This window comes from Telmatherina bonti (assembly GCF_933228915.1).
Source record: "Telmatherina bonti genome assembly, chromosome: 12".
Taxonomy (NCBI): Eukaryota; Metazoa; Chordata; class Actinopteri; order Atheriniformes; family Telmatherinidae; genus Telmatherina; species Telmatherina bonti.
This window is the reverse complement of record NC_136610.1, coordinates 26,164,551-26,183,709: the sequence shown is the minus strand read 5'-3', so window position 1 is coordinate 26,183,709 and position 19,159 is coordinate 26,164,551. Positions and strand designations below refer to the sequence as shown.

The 19,159-nt window shown below is 36.7% G+C and overlaps 1 protein-coding gene across 3 annotated transcripts in view; it reads left to right on the top strand.

The window, feature by feature from the left end:
- LOC306763163 (protocadherin alpha-C2-like) overlaps window positions 1–15,301 on the top strand; it is a gene marked incomplete at its 5' end in the record, with an annotated part of 198,701 nt that extends 183,400 nt beyond the window's left edge. For all 3 annotated transcript variants that reach the window (XM_079249894.1, XM_079249893.1, XM_079249895.1), the window contains 2 exons: window positions 3,838–3,923; window positions 12,257–15,301. In XM_079249894.1, coding sequence (XP_079106020.1) covers window positions 3,838–3,923; window positions 12,257–12,561 — 391 coding nt within the window. In that variant the 3' untranslated portion in view covers window positions 12,562–15,301. The remainder of the gene's footprint in view (window positions 1–3,837; window positions 3,924–12,256) is intronic.
- Between the last annotated feature and the right edge of the window lie 3,858 nt (window positions 15,302–19,159).

The following is a 19,159-nucleotide window of genomic DNA, read 5'->3' as shown; positions in this document are numbered from 1 at the left end:
AGGAGGGAAGTGTAAGCAGAAAGGTGGCCAATAATGTATGAAGGGCAGGTCATCAGATGGAAGGATAGCCTATCAGGAACATGGAAACTACTGCATGATTACACCACCGTTAGATTACTTAGAAGACACAGGGGTAGTTCCTGCAGTGCGACCAAATCAAGGGTTATTCTAATAAGATTGCACAATAATTACAAATCCTACAAGGTTTAATGCAACTGGTGTGTCTCCCTCTTTGCCTTGTTATTTATTCTATTTAGAATTCCACACTGGTTTTCATCTGTAAAAATATATATATATATATTAAAACAACATTCTTTTTTGTAACAGTGTTTTACAAAATGTAACTAATTCTTAAAATAAGTAATATCTACTGAAAACTGTTTGTCTTTATGACTATAAGTGTTTCAGCAGTACTGGAGTGTGTGTTACATTTATCTTGGAGCAAAAAAAGTAAAGTATGTAATGTAATTTACAAGGTTTTCCAATACTTAAACATAGTTTGTATTCAGACAAATACTTACATTTTCATTGATACCCTTTGATGTCTTTATCAGATTATAATCAGCATATCGTCAGCTATTAATGTTACACAGTCCTTCATAATTACTGCTGAGATTAATAGGAGTTAATGTGCTTGTGTAAACCATTCTAACACAAGAAAAGGACCCGAAGAGCATAAACCTCCGCCAAGCCCAATGTTAAGGAATCTTTTAAAAAATTCCTGGATCCAAACGGTGATCACCACCAAAAATAAATCAGTTCTTCCTTTTCACATTTACAACAAATCCTAATAATTTAATGAAAATATGTCCATAACATATTTGGTTATCTTGGACACAAACAAACAAACAAACAGATAAACCCCGGTAAAAAACAAAACATCCTTGCCGGAGATAATAAATGTGACCAATTCGATTTCTTTTAATCTCTCATGAAATGATCAACATTTTCTTTTGTTGGAAATTTACTAAGATGTGTTTGCAAGGTTTTGTAGGATTACAGATAACCAAAAGTACACAAAAAAAAAAAAAAATCATTAAAATGTTTATGATTACAGAGAGTAAGACAGGATGAGATGAAAAATGATAAAGAAAGACATGCAGGCTGAAAAGTGCTTCATCACTGAGTATTTCCATGAATATTTAATCAGTGTGCTGATAATGCTGGTGCCCACCAGCATTTAAAATGGCCTCCTTACAAACACACGCTCACACATGTGTGTGTGTGTGTATGTGTCAATATGTGTAAATATAAATATAAATATCTCTCAATGATCAAATTTATTTAAAGTTTACGATAAACTGGTCAATGAAGAGAGCCTTGAGAGTCTTTAAATCTCTGAAGTCTTTTTTCTTTTTAATAAACTGGACTGGCCTTAAAATTTAATATTTTATTTTGAAGAATTAGAAAAATTATGAAAGGAGAGATTTGATTTGTAATGGGATTTCTGATGCAACTGTTTACAGAGAACATGATTTTCCCCCCCTTTTTCAGTAGAGGGGCAGGGTTCTTATCAAAACATAAGAAGGGCCATCTATAATCCATAATTTAAACAGTGTCAGAAAAATGTAGCTTCAATACTTACAGGAAAAATAACACGTTAAAAAATAAAATAAACACATTTAATCGCGGAACGTTTGTCACTGCACATTTTCCTAGTACACTGATTACACCGATGCACACGGTGGATTTCTGGTTCTAATTTAGCATTTAGCGATTTTTCAGACCTCTCAGTGTGGTGCATTTAAAGAAAAAGCCAGTATGAACAAGTTTTGTGACAGTCTTCTCGTGATTTTCAAGACCTTTGGTGAGTACCGTGAAAGAACATTCTAGCTTCAGTCGGAGTAGCAAGTCCTCACCTCTGCTGCATGACTAGAAGCTGACATCGACCCATCCCTAGTTTACTGACAGATATTAATGTCTAATAATCAAGATTGTGGATGAAAAAATTTTAAAAGGTAAACGTCTTGTAACTTGTTCTAGACTCTTAATTAGACAACATCTAGAGCTATTAAAGTATATTATATAATTAAGATTGGCCGGGGATATTTTCTATTTATTACTCTTTTGAAGTTAAGTGCCAGACAATAATAGAACTTAAGTACACAATATTAATGTCTGTGTATATTATTCTATTTAGTTATCCACGAATGCACATTTAAATTAAAGAAAACATGTTGTTTTTTGGGGCAAATATTGTTATGTGATTAATCAAGATTGATTAATTTAAAAGCCTGCAATTAAATAGATTAGTTTTTAATGAGCTCCCACTCCTAGAAATATAAATAATATAAATACATTTATATGCATGTACACGGCATATGATTTTTTTTTTTTTTTTTTTCAATTTCTCATGTGATGGATTTCAGTTTCTTTCAATTTATATTTTATTTTTTTCAATGTACACTTTTTTTTTTTTTTTTTTTTTTATGAAAAACAACTTAGATATTGGAACCCATACTGCCAACCTCTCATGTATAGAGGGAGCAAGAGAGTGATTTAGGATGACCATGTCACAAATAAAATCATGCCATAGAGATACAACAAAGTCATGTTCATAGACCCCAGCTGTTGTGCAGCTAAATCAAACTGTTACATTCTATGATGAGATGTGGGAAGTAAGGTTACAAAGGCAGGACTATGAAGTGGAAACAGATATAGAAATAAAGTTTGACAACATAAAAAAAAATCCTGAAAAAGCAGGAATTTTGCAAAACTTAACTTACAAACTGCAAACCATTGTCCACTGAAAAAGAACCAACTGGAAACAATCATGACTAACACTGACTAATGCTAATGCACACATTGTTGGAATGGGATTCAAATACCCCCCCCCCCCCCCCCCCTTTTTTTTTTTTTTTTTTTTTGACCATGTTATCAATATGAATAAAGAGGAAAAAAAATAAATCATGTTCAGAGTGTGCTGGGTGTAACATCACATCCATGTACATTCCATTTTCATCAGGCTGTAGATCAGAGATCCTTAATCCTGCTCCTCAAGAGATGGTGTCCTGTGGGTTTTCCAAGAGTCCCTCCCGCAACACACTAACTCAGACTCAGACAAGCTCTGCACATGTCTGCTAAATACACAGATCTGTTGCTTGGAAAGCTTGTAAGAACCCGGCCCTTGAGGACCAAGATTGACGATCTCTGCTGTAGATTGTTCTCACTGGACTCTGACGCATCTCCTTTTGATTTACAATGTGAACTACCATGCAGATCAAGCTGTTACACCTGAAGTGTAACCGTGGTCCAGCATAACAAATGATGAACCTTTTGAGGAATAAAGCAAACCAGGCAGTGGGTGTATACTGAGGAATTAATGACATTAAAGGAGCATGTAACTAGAAAAGCCCCCGGAGAGCGCAAACCTCCCCAAGGCCTTTAAAAAGTTCCTGGATCGAAATGATGATTCAGATTACCATCAAAATTAAAACAGTTCTTTCTTTTCACATTTCCAACAACCCCTAAAAGTTTAATAAAAATCCATACTTAACTTTTTGGGTTAACTTGAATACAAAAGATAAACGCCGGATGAAACCTCCTTGGTGGAGGTAATATGGAGCTAGAATCTACTGCAAAAACAGGGTAGGTTGTGATCTCAGACAGAATTTACAAAGGAATAAACTTTAGAATAAAACAGGAATTGTGACAGAACAGAAAACGTAAAGACAGTTGAAAGCAAAACAAAAAAATAAGAGACCAAAACACAAAAAACTACACCAAATGCCAAAAGTAAAACCATAGGTCATGACCAGAACACCACACATATTTGTACAAACTGCTTATATAAAAGACATATTTGGCATTTATCATGTTGTGTTGTTTGTATTTTAGTTCAGTACACATGGAAGAGTCTTCGGTCATGCAAGGAGCCCAGGGTGTCCTGGTCCAGAACTGGCCTACTGCATCCAGTGCTGCTGGTAAGACCCTGTCAAGCTATTCCAACCATATGCTATGCTATAAGAAGTATCATTACATGGGATTACAGAGAAAACAAAGAACACACATCTATAATATTGTCCCGTTTCCTTTCACAGTTTGTTAATAAGATTTGTTAGAAGTCCACTAAATTATGCAGTTTACAAAAACAACTAAAGCTTTCTTGCACTAATGAATAATATTCCTGAAGAGCTTTTCAAGCTACAAAACAGAAGCAACAGATACTTGTTACAAAATCCCTCAGACCCATTCCTGCCACTTCTCACTACTTCAAGTAGAAGAAATGACTTCTGTTTTATGGTTGAGAAAGAAATCTCTACTTTTGGTAGCAGGAAGACTGACAATACAGAAAAAGAAAGTTACCATTTAAAAAGACATTGGCTTAATGTAAACGAAAGTCAGGGCGTAAGCACATAACTTAAATTTAAAGAGCATTAATCACAAAAAAAAAAAAAAAAAAAAAAATCTGCAGAGCATGTATCCCTCGTGAGGCTTTATGCTGCAGATACTTTGAGTTTTGAAAATAGCCCCACCCACTCTGACAGAAACTCAACATGTTCAGTTATCTTTGTTAATCTTTATGCTAAAGTTTATATTCAAAGAATGTAGTTAGTGTTGTGTGGTTCATTGCATTACATCATGTTCAAGAATATACCGGAATAATTTCACTTGTGGAGAATGGTGGTTTGGTATCTATGGTACCTTTGGCACCTGGCTGTTTTGTTTTTTTTCTGTCATGGTTTGATTCTCTCTGTGCCTTGAAAAAAAAAAAGGTGATTGGGTTAATTGTTTGTATAAAAGGTGGTCTAATTCTCTTTTATAATATTTTATTTTCAAGTTTTCACAACTGAATGAACAGTAACCACAACAGAAAAAAAGAGAAAATAAGTCAATAAATGAACTACAAAGTCAATCAGTAAAAGTAAGTTAAATACTATTGAAAGAAAAAATATAGATGAAAAGGAAGTGAGGTTGTTGGACATTATATTTACATCTGATACAAATGTAGAATTACACTCTTGAATAGCTATGATCCAGACCCTCCTGACTAGAGGCCTTGTTGATCAAGATCACAGCACAGGTTGTGATGCGCCAAACAAGCCAAACAAAAGTTCTCCAGACAGCCTCAAATCTGCTCTGAGAGTCAGTTTTGCAGAAGCACAGCTGGTCCAACTGAATGAGATATAGGATTTCTGTGAGCCAATGTTAAAAGGAGGGTGGAGTGGAGGACTTCCAATTCAGAAGAATGAGCTTTTTAGCCTTTACCATTCCAGACTGCAGAGCTGTTCGTATGTGTTGTGGAAGCCTTGAGTCTGTAAAGAGCATCCAAAGATGGTCAGGTTGCTGTCGGGCTGAATATCTGTATTATATGCATATGAAAAACATTTCAAGATATCAGACCAGAAGCTGTAAAATGAGGGACACAGCCAAAATAAATGTGCCAGTGAGCCTTATGCTGTGGAAGGCTGTGGCAACTATCACAGTTAGTGGACATCATTGGAAAGATTTTGTTCAGCTTTGCTTTAAAATAGTGCAGTCTGTGTAGAACTTTGTGCTGGATCAACCTGAGGCAGGAGCGAATCGAGCAGCGATGAATCTGAAACAGTACCTTTCCAGAGGTCCTCAGGCACTTCACAGTTCAAATCTCCCACCCGAGCTTTCCCGATGGAATCAAAAGAGAGCAGTAAAGCAATCAACAAATTTAGTTATAATCTGACTGAAATAAGGGGGGAGCAAAGGTTCTCAAAAAAAAGGAGGGGAGGGGTATTGTAGGTGAATCTACATGTAGGCACCACTACTTGTGTGGTTTATAGGAAGAAAAAGGGAATTAGCGAGGTTACACCTAGAACTGAACTATGTAAATGATGCAAAATGGCCATCAAACAGATATAAAAGATAATGTGATACATTTTTCGTTCCAAAGGGTAAGGTTGACAATCGGGTGGTTCAAGACTTTTAATGCCCTCATCCACAGAGCCTTCTACACTCAAAGCTAAAATACTATAAGAACGATTGTGTTTTAGAGGAATGGTAAATCACCTCTGCAGATTTCTAGAGATGTGTAGAATCAATTCAGATATGCAATGCAGCTGTTATGACAACATGTTACAGCTACACACCTTACTAAGATACCATGTATCAAATTTCTTTTAATTTGACACCTATTTACAGGTTACATTTTACAAGTAATGTGCTGTACACATCTGATGCCATATCCACTCACTAACTATGATTTATAACCAAAAATGGACTGCATAATAAATATGAACTCCCTGTTAGAGAAGATGTCAGCTTTGTTTCATACTGACAAGAGAGTTGAAGGAAAAAAACACAATGATCGGGCACAGAAAACTGAAATAATTCAGACAATTGAGAAAATTAGATAAACAAATAGGCATTAAAACCAATTAATTTAAGCTGTTTGAGTGAGAAGGTTTGATAAAGAAAATAAAGCTGCCATTGCCTTTTGTCCCTGTTGGACAGAATGTACTGGGCTAGGCAGGCAGACAAACTACCCACACAGTTGCTATCTTTTCCCATCCACACTCACGTACACACTGTCTCCTCCGCTCTGCCATCGATTTCTTGCCTTGGCGACTTACAGCCTGCAGGCACTTCAAAACAGGATGGGATGGAGAGAAGGATACATGAACAAAATAAAAAGAATGAGAGAAAAAAACAAACAGTGACATCCTTAGGGTGGGTCAGTTGCAGTAAGATTAGCTTGTGAGGATTTCAGGCAGTCTCATTAAGCTGTGGCTGTTCGAGGCAATACACTCTGCATGTACTAACTCTGCTTTGCCTAGGGACTGACCATCTCCTCTTTATCTCACTGTTGGCCACATTAAGAAAAGACATATTAGCCAAGGGCTACATCAACCCAGGTCCATTTTTAGAAGTTAACAAGGAAAGATTCACAAATAAGAGTATCAGATAGTATAATCATGTTTTTTTCTAGAGTCAAGGTACTGTTGGACAAGAAAATAGTTTTTGCTCTGACATGCAAGTTTATTCTGTTTGTAACATCTTATAAATGAGAAAAACAGTGATTAATTGAATGTGACCTGCCAGACCACCATGCATCACAGGCTACACTATAACAAAATTAGGAATCTGGTCTTGAGGTGGATTTCATTTAAAAATTATTTCAGCATGGGTGCAGTACTTGCAGGAAGCTATGTCTTCATTTTCAGACACAGACAGCTGACAATGTCCCTATTTCTTCCCCTCCAATTTAGAATCTGGGGAGTTGTGTGTCTCCAGCTATTATTCTGAGTGTGTGTTTTGTCTGCCTGATTCGTGTGTTCCTCCTGCTGGGACAGATGGCGCACAGCCCACGCCCAGATTAACAGACACACTTTAGTGAGATCAGAATTCTGCATGGCATCTAAATCACTCTTCCTATCTGTTCCCTATGCTTTTGTTTTACCCTCTATGTGCCTCTATGTTAGATTGTCACTTAGTAAAAGGTATCTATAGGGATTTACTGAGACCTGCTTACATTTAAAGAAAAAGGGAATAATAAAGGAAAGAGAGCTTGATGACTTCCAAGGCAAGATCCATAAATTGACACAATAACCAATACTGAATAAGCAGTAGAGTGCAATGAAATGACAGTGACTAAATAAGAACGAGTGACTGAAACAAAAATCACCAAAGGAAAGGGGAGGTTATATGAGGCTGCTGTTGCTAGGGGAGAGTGGTTGGATTCAACAGAGAGGGAGGGAGTGGAGGCTTCTAGCATTATTCTCCATCAGCATAAGCACTGTCACCATGACTCCTGCCAATGTCCTACTGCTTCACTGGAGGATGTTGTTACCATGGCAACCATTCATGGCCCCTGATATTAACACTAGAGGGAGGACACAAGGGAAAGGGGGATCTTATGTAGGGGGTGCAAACATATGGTGTTGCACAAAAGATAATGATGGAGAGGAACTGTGAGAAATTGAAAACAAAACCATCATTAGACGAAGGACAAAGGAAGGTGAAATGCACAAGTGCAAAAGATTAAATTGAGTAGGAGTTTGTGATTTTAATAAGCAAGATGCATGCTTTAAAAAGAGAGTTGGTAAGAGTTGTGAAGGGAGAAAAATAACTGAGGAGTGAGTAATGGTAGGAGAGTGACCTACATTCACAGGGGCGGTGGTGTACTGCAGAGGTGGATGCAGGTTTCCAGTTGTCTCTGTCATCCAAGAGCTTATCTCATCAGTCTAACTGAAACATCTACCAGAGAAACACAGTGAAAAGGCACTTTTGATTAGTTAGTTAATAGTACTTAAGTGCAGCATATACCCTTTGAGCATTGTGAGCAAAAAAATTACTCAGTGGTAAATATAAACTAAATTAATGTGGAAAATACTTTAAAGACAAAACAGAAGAATCTTTTCCACTTTTTTGCCTCCACCCATCTGTTTCCTATTGTTAACTTAGCTATTTTGTGTTCTTCAGTCACTTTTATCTTGCATTGTCATTGTCTTTAAATATTTTGCCAGTTCTCATTATTTCTCTTGAGTATTAATCACTAGTCTCTCACTTTTTCTTTTCTAAACTTTGGCACAGCAACTGTATATACTGATTTAATCTGCATGTACAGATGCACATATTAAAACATTCATGGTGATAACTTAAATGCTTCCACAAGGTACTGCTTTCATCTGCCATCTGCCACATGCTTTATCTGGTAGCAGGAAGCAAGGTGCTCAGTCTGGCATAAAACATAAAAAGGAATGCACACATATAATTTGTATACAGAAAAATGTATGTGTAATATACTGTCGTATACTGTCAGCCATCAGGTTTGTATTTTTAGACTTAATGTTTCTTCTCATAACTTCAAGCAGATTTGTGAACATTCAGTAATGTAGGCATGCCGTCTGTTTTTTTTTGTTTGTTTGTTTAAAACCATCAGAGTGAAAACATGGAGACAGAAATAAAAATTGGATTCTTGAGTTTAGAGCGGTATCCCATTTTATTTGCATCAGAATGTTCACATGCAGATGGCACAGGTGCTATGTTAGAAAACGTGTGGCTCCACTTTAGGGTGGTGGAGTCTGTAAAATCACATCATGACAGGATTTTGAATATACCACTTCATGATGAGCACTGTGTTTCTGCATTATCTGCATTCTTGCTTTTCCTAGCACCTCTTCCTCTGCTCGTTACGTAACACTGCACTGCAGTGCACTGTGCTTCTGCCCAAATGGCTGATGATAGAATAAGACAAGTAGATGAAAAAAGTGGACATGGAAAAATAGAGCTTGGGTAATTTATATGACAGTGAAAACCTCTGGAGGCACAAGATAAATGCAGGGGCATTTTACAAACCAATGAAACTGGTCTGAGGACACCCAAGATTAAATGCAAGTGAGCATAAAGAAAAACATTACAACCTGCAATTCATTGTTTCTAATTAAAGTGTTTGTATTACTTTAGCATCATATACATAAGAGAGCAGGGTTAAAACACTCCAGGTTTAATGGTTAGAGGCTGTAGGCATACCTATAAAACAGATATCCATCAGTGTCTCTAATGTCTCTAATGGCTATTGTTGATGGTTGTTTAATATTCAATAACATAAATGCTACAATACATACATATTTATTTTATAGTTGCCATGAACTTTGATAGACATGATTAAGACTGATTAATAATTGGGAGGGTTGGGTGTTGACGCATTGTGTTTTCACACTACATTAGAGAAAAGGTCAGAGGAAATGAAGGGAGACAAAATTAAGCATGGGCAACATAAAAAAAATGAAAAGATGCCTGTGCAAGAGGAACGGAGAGAGGAAAAAAATAGTTTTTTTTGTTCTGCAACTGCTATCAACAAATTAAAAAGTGGTGTAATGTTAGAAGAAGTGATTTTGTTATCACAGTGAAGGAACATACGTAATGTCTTGACAAAAGGACATGGCACATGGTATCATGTATAAAACTTGAAACAAATTATCATGTATTTTTTATGCATGTTACTATCCTGCTTTACTGCTTTCCTTGTGTCTGTACTCAGCATGACTCATCACTGATGATCAAGTTGTTTTGTCTTTTTAAAGCAAGTTTGCACATAAGCACAGTTTTCTCATCAAGTTCCCACATTTAAAAAGCAAGTGTCTTAGAAGCAAGAGAGTAGACATTTCAGAGCGAATCACTGTCAGCTTTACAGTATTCTATGTTCTCATCCAGTGTTTTTGTGCTTCTTTACTGTACTATATTTTTGCAAAATACAGAATTGTATGCCTCAGGAGTCAGATAATTAATTCTCTTCTGGGAAAAGACTAAAAAAAAAGAACAAGAGAAGCAAATATACAAATATAGACTAAAATGACATCAGTAAATGAAAACAAATAAACAACACAAATAAGGATGAAATAAAATTTGTTCATGTGATTAAAGCAGGGATAAACAGGTGGTATCTCTCGGCTGTATCGAGACAGTTCCAAAAGGGTCGGCAACAGAAAAGGCCCAATTCCCCCAGGGACCGGTTAGTGGTAGAGGATGCTAATACAATAGTCCAAGCAGGATGTGATAAATGGGGGAAAGATAGAGAGGGACGAAGGTGGACAATCTTTTCAGATGGTGCTCTTGTGACAAGTTTAATGTGCAAAGTGATGGTGAGTTTAGCATCCAAAGTAACTCAAAGATTTCAGCAGTGGGGTCAAGGCCATTTAGACCCATAACTATGCACTTTGTCCTCTGAAATTTGGAGGAAAAAAACAGAACAAATGCTAAGATCAGGAAAGTACCTCACAGCTGCTCAGTTAATGGTTACTACTGGTTACTAGTTATTGTACTGCCACACTAATATGACCTATTATGCCCAGATTTATATTTAGGTTGAAAAGCAAAAGCTGAAATTACAAGGCAGTGTATAAAATCAAGCTTGGTTCATAATAAAAGAGTAAGATCATTTGGAAGCTGGTACTTTTGCCGTGGGTATTGAATGAAGCCTAGCTTTTTTTTCCCAGAAACTGTTCCTTTTGGTTGGTTAGAGCCGTGTTCAGTTAATCTCCCCTTTGGTAAGAGCTCAGAAAAAGAGTCAGAAGTAAAGGGAATATGTATAAGGCAAGTGTGGCAAGTAGGTCATTGCTGTGAGGAGTGAACCAAAGCAACTGTGTTTCATTTTATTTTATTCTGAACACTAACATGCTCAAACACAATAGAGAAAGTGTGCCACCATTTTGAACGATGCCATTTATGTCTTCTTTAATGGTGTTTATGCTTATCAATTTAGATCCAATACTTACAGGTACAATAAGCTTTTCTAACATGCCTAAATCAGCAACAGCTGTACTTTTCCAACAGATCCAGTGAAACCATACTGTTTAAAGTAAATGTGATCCCAGTTTGGTTTGGTCACAGTTTAACAACATCACGACACAGTTTATATAAACTGTTCAGTAAATATCTCCTTCTTCTGAACACATTCAGTGACCAATCAGAAGGATTATATATTATTTGAGTAAAAAAGTACAAAAATAGTTACAAATCAACATTCACTGTGGCTCTAAGCTCATTGCTAGCATAGATGCTAACATTAACCTACAGGTATGTTTTAACCCTAAATAGGGCACTCAGTAAAATACCTTGAAATGAGAAATTTGAACCTAAAATTGTCCTTCTGGTATGTACCAAGACCTCCATTATTTTGTTACATTAACAAAAAAAAAAAATAGTTTCACACTGAATATGAAAGAAAACAAAGTGATCAGAAATGTTCACTTGCCCCATAAAGGTTTAAGATGGATGTAGTGGATCCAGCATCCTGGATTTTTATACCATTCAAATTGCAGTATTCTGCCCTTTTATTTATTGCTTTTATTGATTTAATTAATTGCACATGTTGACACTTGTGTGTGACATTATATCATTGTTACTTTTGAGAAAATGATTGCATACAACACAAACAGTAGGTAGGAGATCAGATGTAGAGATCATATTAAAAACTAAAGAAATAAAAGTTTGATCACAAGTCGGAAATTGCAAGGTGAAGATGAGTCTCAAGTTACTGGGCATGTGACTTAAGTGAAACTCAAGTCCAAGTCCTACATTTGAGTCCTCATTTCTGTTGGAAAAACAATTGTTTCTTACTAAAAAGAACAATCGTATGTAATTAGAGATATGCATCACAATATAGCTGTAATCCAAAGAATACGGCGTAAATGCTGATGCACTTAATGAACAAGAGTAAAATTTTGCAACATCTGCAAATAATGTATTCACACTTAGCTTGTAATAATTGTAACCGTATCAGTTTTAAGAGATTAACAGAAAGAAAATAATAACTCTCTGTCAATGTCTACATTTGTTTCAGATGGTGAAGGAGGAGAAGTTTCACCTCCAATGGGTGCTGGTGTAGACAGCAACAGCTGGCACTTCCGCTATGGCCCTGGTGGCCCCGGTGCACCACCACAGCACCTGAAGCCTGGTGAGGTTCCCCCAGAAGCATTCATCATCCCTGGCTCACCTGCCATAATATCTATCAGACAGAATCAGGGAGGAGAGGATGACAAGAGCGATTTCATCACGTTTGGAAAGAAAGAAGAAGCCAAGAAGAAAAAGAAGAAAAAGAAGGAGAAGAAAGACAAGAAGGATAAGGGAAAGGATGATGATGAGTAAAGCAGAAGAAAGGATAAATGGCAAACAAGAAAGGGTGTTGCTAAAACAGAGGTACCAACCAAAGTCCATGGACAAAAATAAAATATTTATTCACCGATTTCATTCACGCTTAATATCGTCAATAACATTTCAAAGGGGTTCCTGGCCTTACAAGAATATGCTTTACCTCCCATTCTTTACTGAGGTAAATAACAATCTTGCCTTTTTTTAAAATAACAAATTATACAGTATCCAATAGAATGATTGATTTTTATCCAAGCCCCAATTGTGCCTATACAGCCTAAGTTAACTTATGTCCCCGTTTTAAGAAAAGAATGATCTCTCTTTGCCCTTGTCTTAAATTTTTGTCCTTTGACCCACTGGACTTGTTGGCACCTCTGTCTTATCCCATCCCTAGTTATGACATGTAAACCCCTCTCTCGTCAAGGAGACAAATACTTTGTACAAGAACAACAAAATGCTGTGCCAGCCAAGGAAAAGAAGAAACATGAAGAAGACTGACATTGATGTATGCAGTCTGGAGCTGGACACGCTACTTGTAAATAGCACAGGCAAGAGTCATTGTAACAAAGGCTAATATGACACTGCTGCAGATTCCACTGGTGATTACTGACAGTATTCCTTGAAAGCTCAATAAAAAACATGAACACATGCATGCTTACACATTCAAACATGCAAACACAAACTTTTTAACCATGGCGAAGTGGACACAGAAAGCATTTGAGGCCTAAAATGAAGGAGAAAATAAAACAAGGACAGAGAATCAAGTTGCAAAAAGAAATGTATTCTGAACTAGACACTTCATGCTCTTTGTCCCACACAGCTTCCACTAAGATGCAAACATCAACTCTCTCGGGATGAAGGCAGCATCATTTGCAATCTGTATTTGCTCACTACATTGGAAGGACACAAAAAGCTTCATCTACTGCTAGAACCCCCACTGAAGAGTGCAGAGACCACTGTAAAAATAAAAAATGAAAAGATATCTCACATTTTTCTCATGATCACCGCGAGGAAAATGCAGCTGAGCTGGCTTTCGACTCGCCATTAGTCAGTGGACTCTGATGAAGCCTTGAAGAATATTAGGAGAGATTTTGATATCACCTTCTCTTCTTACCCTGCTGCAGCAAAAGCCCGATGCTTTCTGCTTTGAATGTTTGGTAGCAACCAATCCTTATCTATTACCTTGAGTTTACAAATGCTTACCCTTCTGTTCTGCTCCAAGCTACCATGAGCCACCTTCTCTTCACACTATTTCTTTCACCACTTGCCCATTCTTCTTATTGCCTCATGATGTAACAATAAGGTTTCCAAACTATCTTATTTTTAATGTTTTCTTTAAAGAGATTCATTATAACATGCTTTAACTGCTTCATCCTTTACATGCCCATCTCCATTTATCCCTGGACACTGATCTGACCCCCATCCCCGCTCAGGATCAGTCTTGAGAATGGCCTGCTCTGAACATTGTGGTGTGCTGAGAACAGCATGGAGTAATGTGGATGAGGCCGAGGGAGGCCCAGTCAGGGTTCTGGGCCCTGAAGCCTTGTCAGATGCTTCTCAAGTACAAAACGGTTCAGTGCTTTTAACTTGTGAATACTAAAGTATGTGGTTAATTCCCTGTTTGGAGCCACTAATGGGAGGGGACCAGGTAGGATGAGCCCGATTACAGGGATTGAGGAGGACTTGAATAAGGTGAGGAGATTGGTGTGGGCTGTGGCCTGACCCTTCCCCTCCTCGTACATAGAAAGATTCTTCCAACACGTTTGTTTGGGGACTCGAGTCACATTATTAGCTTCTATTTAAGCTATAATGTTCCACAGGCTTTTTCAGAGATCGTCTACACATTAGGAACTGAAACTTACGAAAAAATATGGGCATCTAAGGATGCTATCCCACAGCTATATCCCACCGACCTTCTCTCAAGAGGTTTTGTAAAAGGGGCACACATGCCTCAAGGCCTGCTTCTGTTGGTTCCCTCCCTTTGCCTGTAACTTGTTGCCACGTCCCCAGAGTTTTGCGGCTCAGTATGACGTCACTCCATTAAGTGGCTGCTGCATGTACTGCTCCAAGGATACACATACTATATAGAGAAATATATATATATATAGATAGATAGATGGTTATGATTTTATTATTTTGTATTATCATTTTTCTTCATTGCTCACACAGGAGATACTTGTATGTACTGCTGTCTCTGCCAAACATCTATGTAATACAGTCTTCACGCTCCACAGATGTTGTATGGCATCCACTAAACCTCTTTAGATATTTGTAAATGCTATAGTGTGATACCTTTCAGCGCAAGTTTATCATGTTTTATTTTACCAACAACTGATTTGCTTTTGAGACATGTTAAGCAAGAAAAAAAACTGTCTTTGACATGACGATCTAACTAGCACTGTATTATTGTAACTGAAATATGTATGATCTTATGAAGAGCTATCCCTTCCCTTTCACTCTTATAAAAAGAAAAAAGAAAGAAAAAATGTGTTAAAAGAAAAAAAAATAAATAAAAGAAACAAAAAAATAGTATATGTTAGTGTATGCCTGTATTTAGTGAGTATTCATGCTGTCATTGTTTCCAAATGTATGGTGGTTAACTGGTGGCAATGTGCTGTCCTAATGGATCAGCAGAGATTTGTTGTGAATCATTTTTGTACACCCTCTCATCAACTGTGATAGTGGAATAGTGAATTTTATTCAATCCATTTATTTTCTGACTTTTTATTTTACCTATATGGCAACAGTTGTAATGTGTTTGGTTTATAAATCACTAATAAAGTTTTTTTTCTTAAAAATATGTTTCAATTTACTGTCTGAAGGGATTTGAATGAGAACACTAAATAAAAGGTAGTGTGATGTAATAGAAGAATTGATTAAACATTGGAATTACATTTATTGTCCAGATTTTTAAAAATAATAGATCCCAAAAGAATTGCAGGGCTTGTAACCTCACAAGGGAGAACTGAAACTGTCTGTAGGCTGCTTTCCTCTATTTGACATGTTATATCATGCTCCTTTGTTTGGACTAACAAGCAGTCAGGAAGGATAAGTCACAGAGATGAAAGACAAGCAGAAAGGTCCAGATAGCTTAGTTTCCCCTCACTGAAAGTCTGGTCACAAATGGTTCAAATCGTTCCCATGTGCTCGGAAGCTTCCAGCTGCCAACAATTTAATAGAGTGAGCAAGAAGATATATTTTGTCCCAGCAGGTGTGAGGAGAAAAACAAATTGAGGGAAAATAGAGACATCAATTATGCTGGTCCTGATGAAATGAAACACTGATGATCAACACTTTTATTCTGCAATCTACTCATATATGTAAAACCATAAAAATGTCCCTATTTGTTATCTAAATAATATAGTAATATATCTGAAAACCTTCTAATGCCTGGAAGGTAAATATATAACTTCGATTGTTTAAAGGATACTCAGAAATTATATACATTCATAAAATTCTCTCTAAAATCTGGCTTTCATCATTCAAGAGTTCATGTTAAAGAAGTGCTTGCAAAAAAGTGAAAATGTGCCACATCCTTTTTCATTTCCTCTTGGAAAAAAAATGTTTCCATGGTTACAGCTATTCAGGGAACAGTTTCTATAGCAACAGCTTTATATACTTTGCAAACACAGGAGGTTTGAAACAGTGGGGAGCCCAGGAAGAGGTCAAGGATGTGTTCTTGTAATATATGCCACAGACAATTGTGATTAATGTACAGCTAACTTGACTATGCAACACCACAAAAAATTAATGTGACTCATTGCTGATATTTCTTTGTTAGATGCTTTAACAAATAACACTAAACTCCCCCATCCTAAATGCTCGTGGTTACTCATTCCCATGAGATTTCACAAATTCTGCACCAGACTTTCTGAATATTTAGTTGTTTGCTTTATACAAATAAAATTAACAAAAAAGTCAGTTGACTATGTTTAGAAAGCAGCCTGCAGTGTTTAGTCTGCACAGCAGCATATTCCTTCCTAATGAATATGGTTATATACTGTGGCATAGTGAATTGGACGATACATGAAAGTAGTGGGCCTCTATATAACCTCTAAGCACAGGATCTGTGTAAACTGGTGAGAACTGGCATAAAAAACGTTCTAGCACAGCATAAACACAAGTCTATTCAACGTATCAGTGGGTATATCAAACAACTAAAAGTAAACTTACAGATAATGGTCAAATAAGGACCTCTTCTGTCGTTTTACCAAATGGGGTCTAAAAGAATAACAGAATAGTTTTAGTGAATGTTTAATCATTGCAAACTGGAAATGCAAGGTGGATGGGTTTCCTTAAGTGTTTTAGAGGACTGGTAACGTTGCCAACTGCAGTGACTCAGCAAAACCATCATCCTGCCACAAGGGAAATCGGGGTGACTTGAATGGAAATGGCTAGATTATTCCCGAAAGCATTACTGGCCAGTGGCAAAAACGGCATTGCATGACACAATGAAGATGTGTGTGAGGTGGAAAATTCCAAGACCTTAAAACCATAGACTGTAGAACCAGGGTGCTTAAAATAATGTTACCTTGATTAGTTTTTTTGTTTGTTTGTTTTTTAAAGCTTGTTTTAGCTTGCTAAGTGTTTTTCAACCTCTGTGCTGTGGCACACTAATGTGCCTTGAGAGATTGTTGTGCCATGGGAAATAATCTTATTCAAAATATTTTGACAAAAACAACTTGATATTGTTATTATAGGCTACAGACATTTTCGGTTTGTGGTGTGGCCTGTGATTTTTGAAATGAAAACTCTGTACCTTGGCTCAGGAAAGGTTGATAAACACTGTGCAAGTTTACATGTGGTTTAAGGTAATTCTACCCCTGTGCAAATTCCATTCGACCTTGGAGGTTGGTGCTTTGTGTAGGTTCTGTGCCTTTTGTGCGCTCTCTCTCTCTCTCTCTCCCTATCTTAAACCACAGAGTCCCATCTACACATAAAGTCACTTACGAAAGATGACTTTGCCTGTTTTCATCATGTAAGTGTAACCCACTAGAGAAAAACGACTTCTTTTTCTCTTCATTTGTATAATTGTGCACTTTTATTTTGACAAAACGTTTATTTTGAAAAGAGGAAAAGTAACCTGGTCTATGTCCTTACTACCTCGCTTTATCTTCCTGTTTTATGGTCATGTAGTGTGATAATGACCTTCTCATTTGTTAAAAGTAATATTAGTCCCGCCTTTCCAGCAGTGGACTGAATTTAGCGTTCTTTAGCGCGCCTGACCGACACAGGCTGTGGAGTTAAACTTAATTGATCGTCTTGGTGAGCTATTGCAAAATAACAGTTGTAAACAAATAGTTGCATTGCCTGAATGTTAATTAGAGATGTTATTGTGTTAAATGAAAGGGAACACGAGCTAGAGAGGTCGTTTGACTGTGTCCTTGCTGTGCTCATGCAGAAACTAAGTCTTGGAGAGATGAAAAGTCTTCAATGTGCTTGAGAAACCATGCTAGCACCATGTTGAGATTAGCTTCATGATAATGCTGATTTCTAATGAATGTTCAATTACCTTCCCCAAAGAGGTTATATTTTACCCGGCGGATCTGTTTGTTTGTGTTCAAGATATGGACTGATTTACATGAAATTTCCAGGAGTTGTTGGGAATGTGAAAAGGAAAAACTGGTTTAATTTTCGTAGTGATCCAGAAACTTTTAAAGGCCTTGGTGGAGGTTTGCGCCCTCTGAGTGCTTTTCTAGTTTGTAAAAGTAACTTCTAGTTAAGGTGTTTTGTCAAGTGGGATTTGTTAGAAATTGTGTAATGAAGCATTTTGATTATTTTTCTTATTTTTTTGGTCAAATGTAATGTTTGCTCAATGTTGAATGCACTGTTTACTATGTGAAAGCTTACAGAAAATCCAATGTAATGCTGAAAATGGTAACCATATAGGGCTTATGATTATCTTTTTGATAATCATATATGATAAGTATTACTGTTATATTTAATGCTGTGATTCACAAACGTTAAAGATGATTTAACAATCAATAATTGAATTTGTTAAGGATGATTAATCATAACTTCATGGTTATTAAGAGATAAAAGGAGAAATTCATTATTTGTTAGATGAGTTAAAAAAAGACTTAATGTAAAACAAAATATACATGCATGTTTTTAACTCAAATTAAAACATTACTATTTATTGCTGAATGGTAATATGGTAAAGAAGAATATAAAAACTAAGCTATAGCTGTGTAAGAAGGGAAATATTTAACTGTAAAAATTATTTTTGTGCAGGCTAGGTTCTTTTGATGGTTAAGAAAACCTAATCTTGTCCTGGATATCTGATGTTCTCTGGATGGAGATGGTGAGCCTGTGCCCCGAACTGAGGAGAACTCTCATCTGAAGATCCCAGTTTCCCAAGGGTTTACCCAACAAAGCGGTAACAACTCAAAACAGCAGAAAGGAGAAGAACTGAAACTAAAAAGACCATTTGACCTGACTAACAACTAAAAAGTACAAACATTGGGTTCAAATGACGGGTTTTTATGTTTGTTTTTTTTTGTCTGCTATTGTAGTTGTATAAATTGTAATTGTTTATCTTCTTACAAATAGCAATAATTAGTTTTGCTTATTTCCTGCCTCCAGCCATTTCATT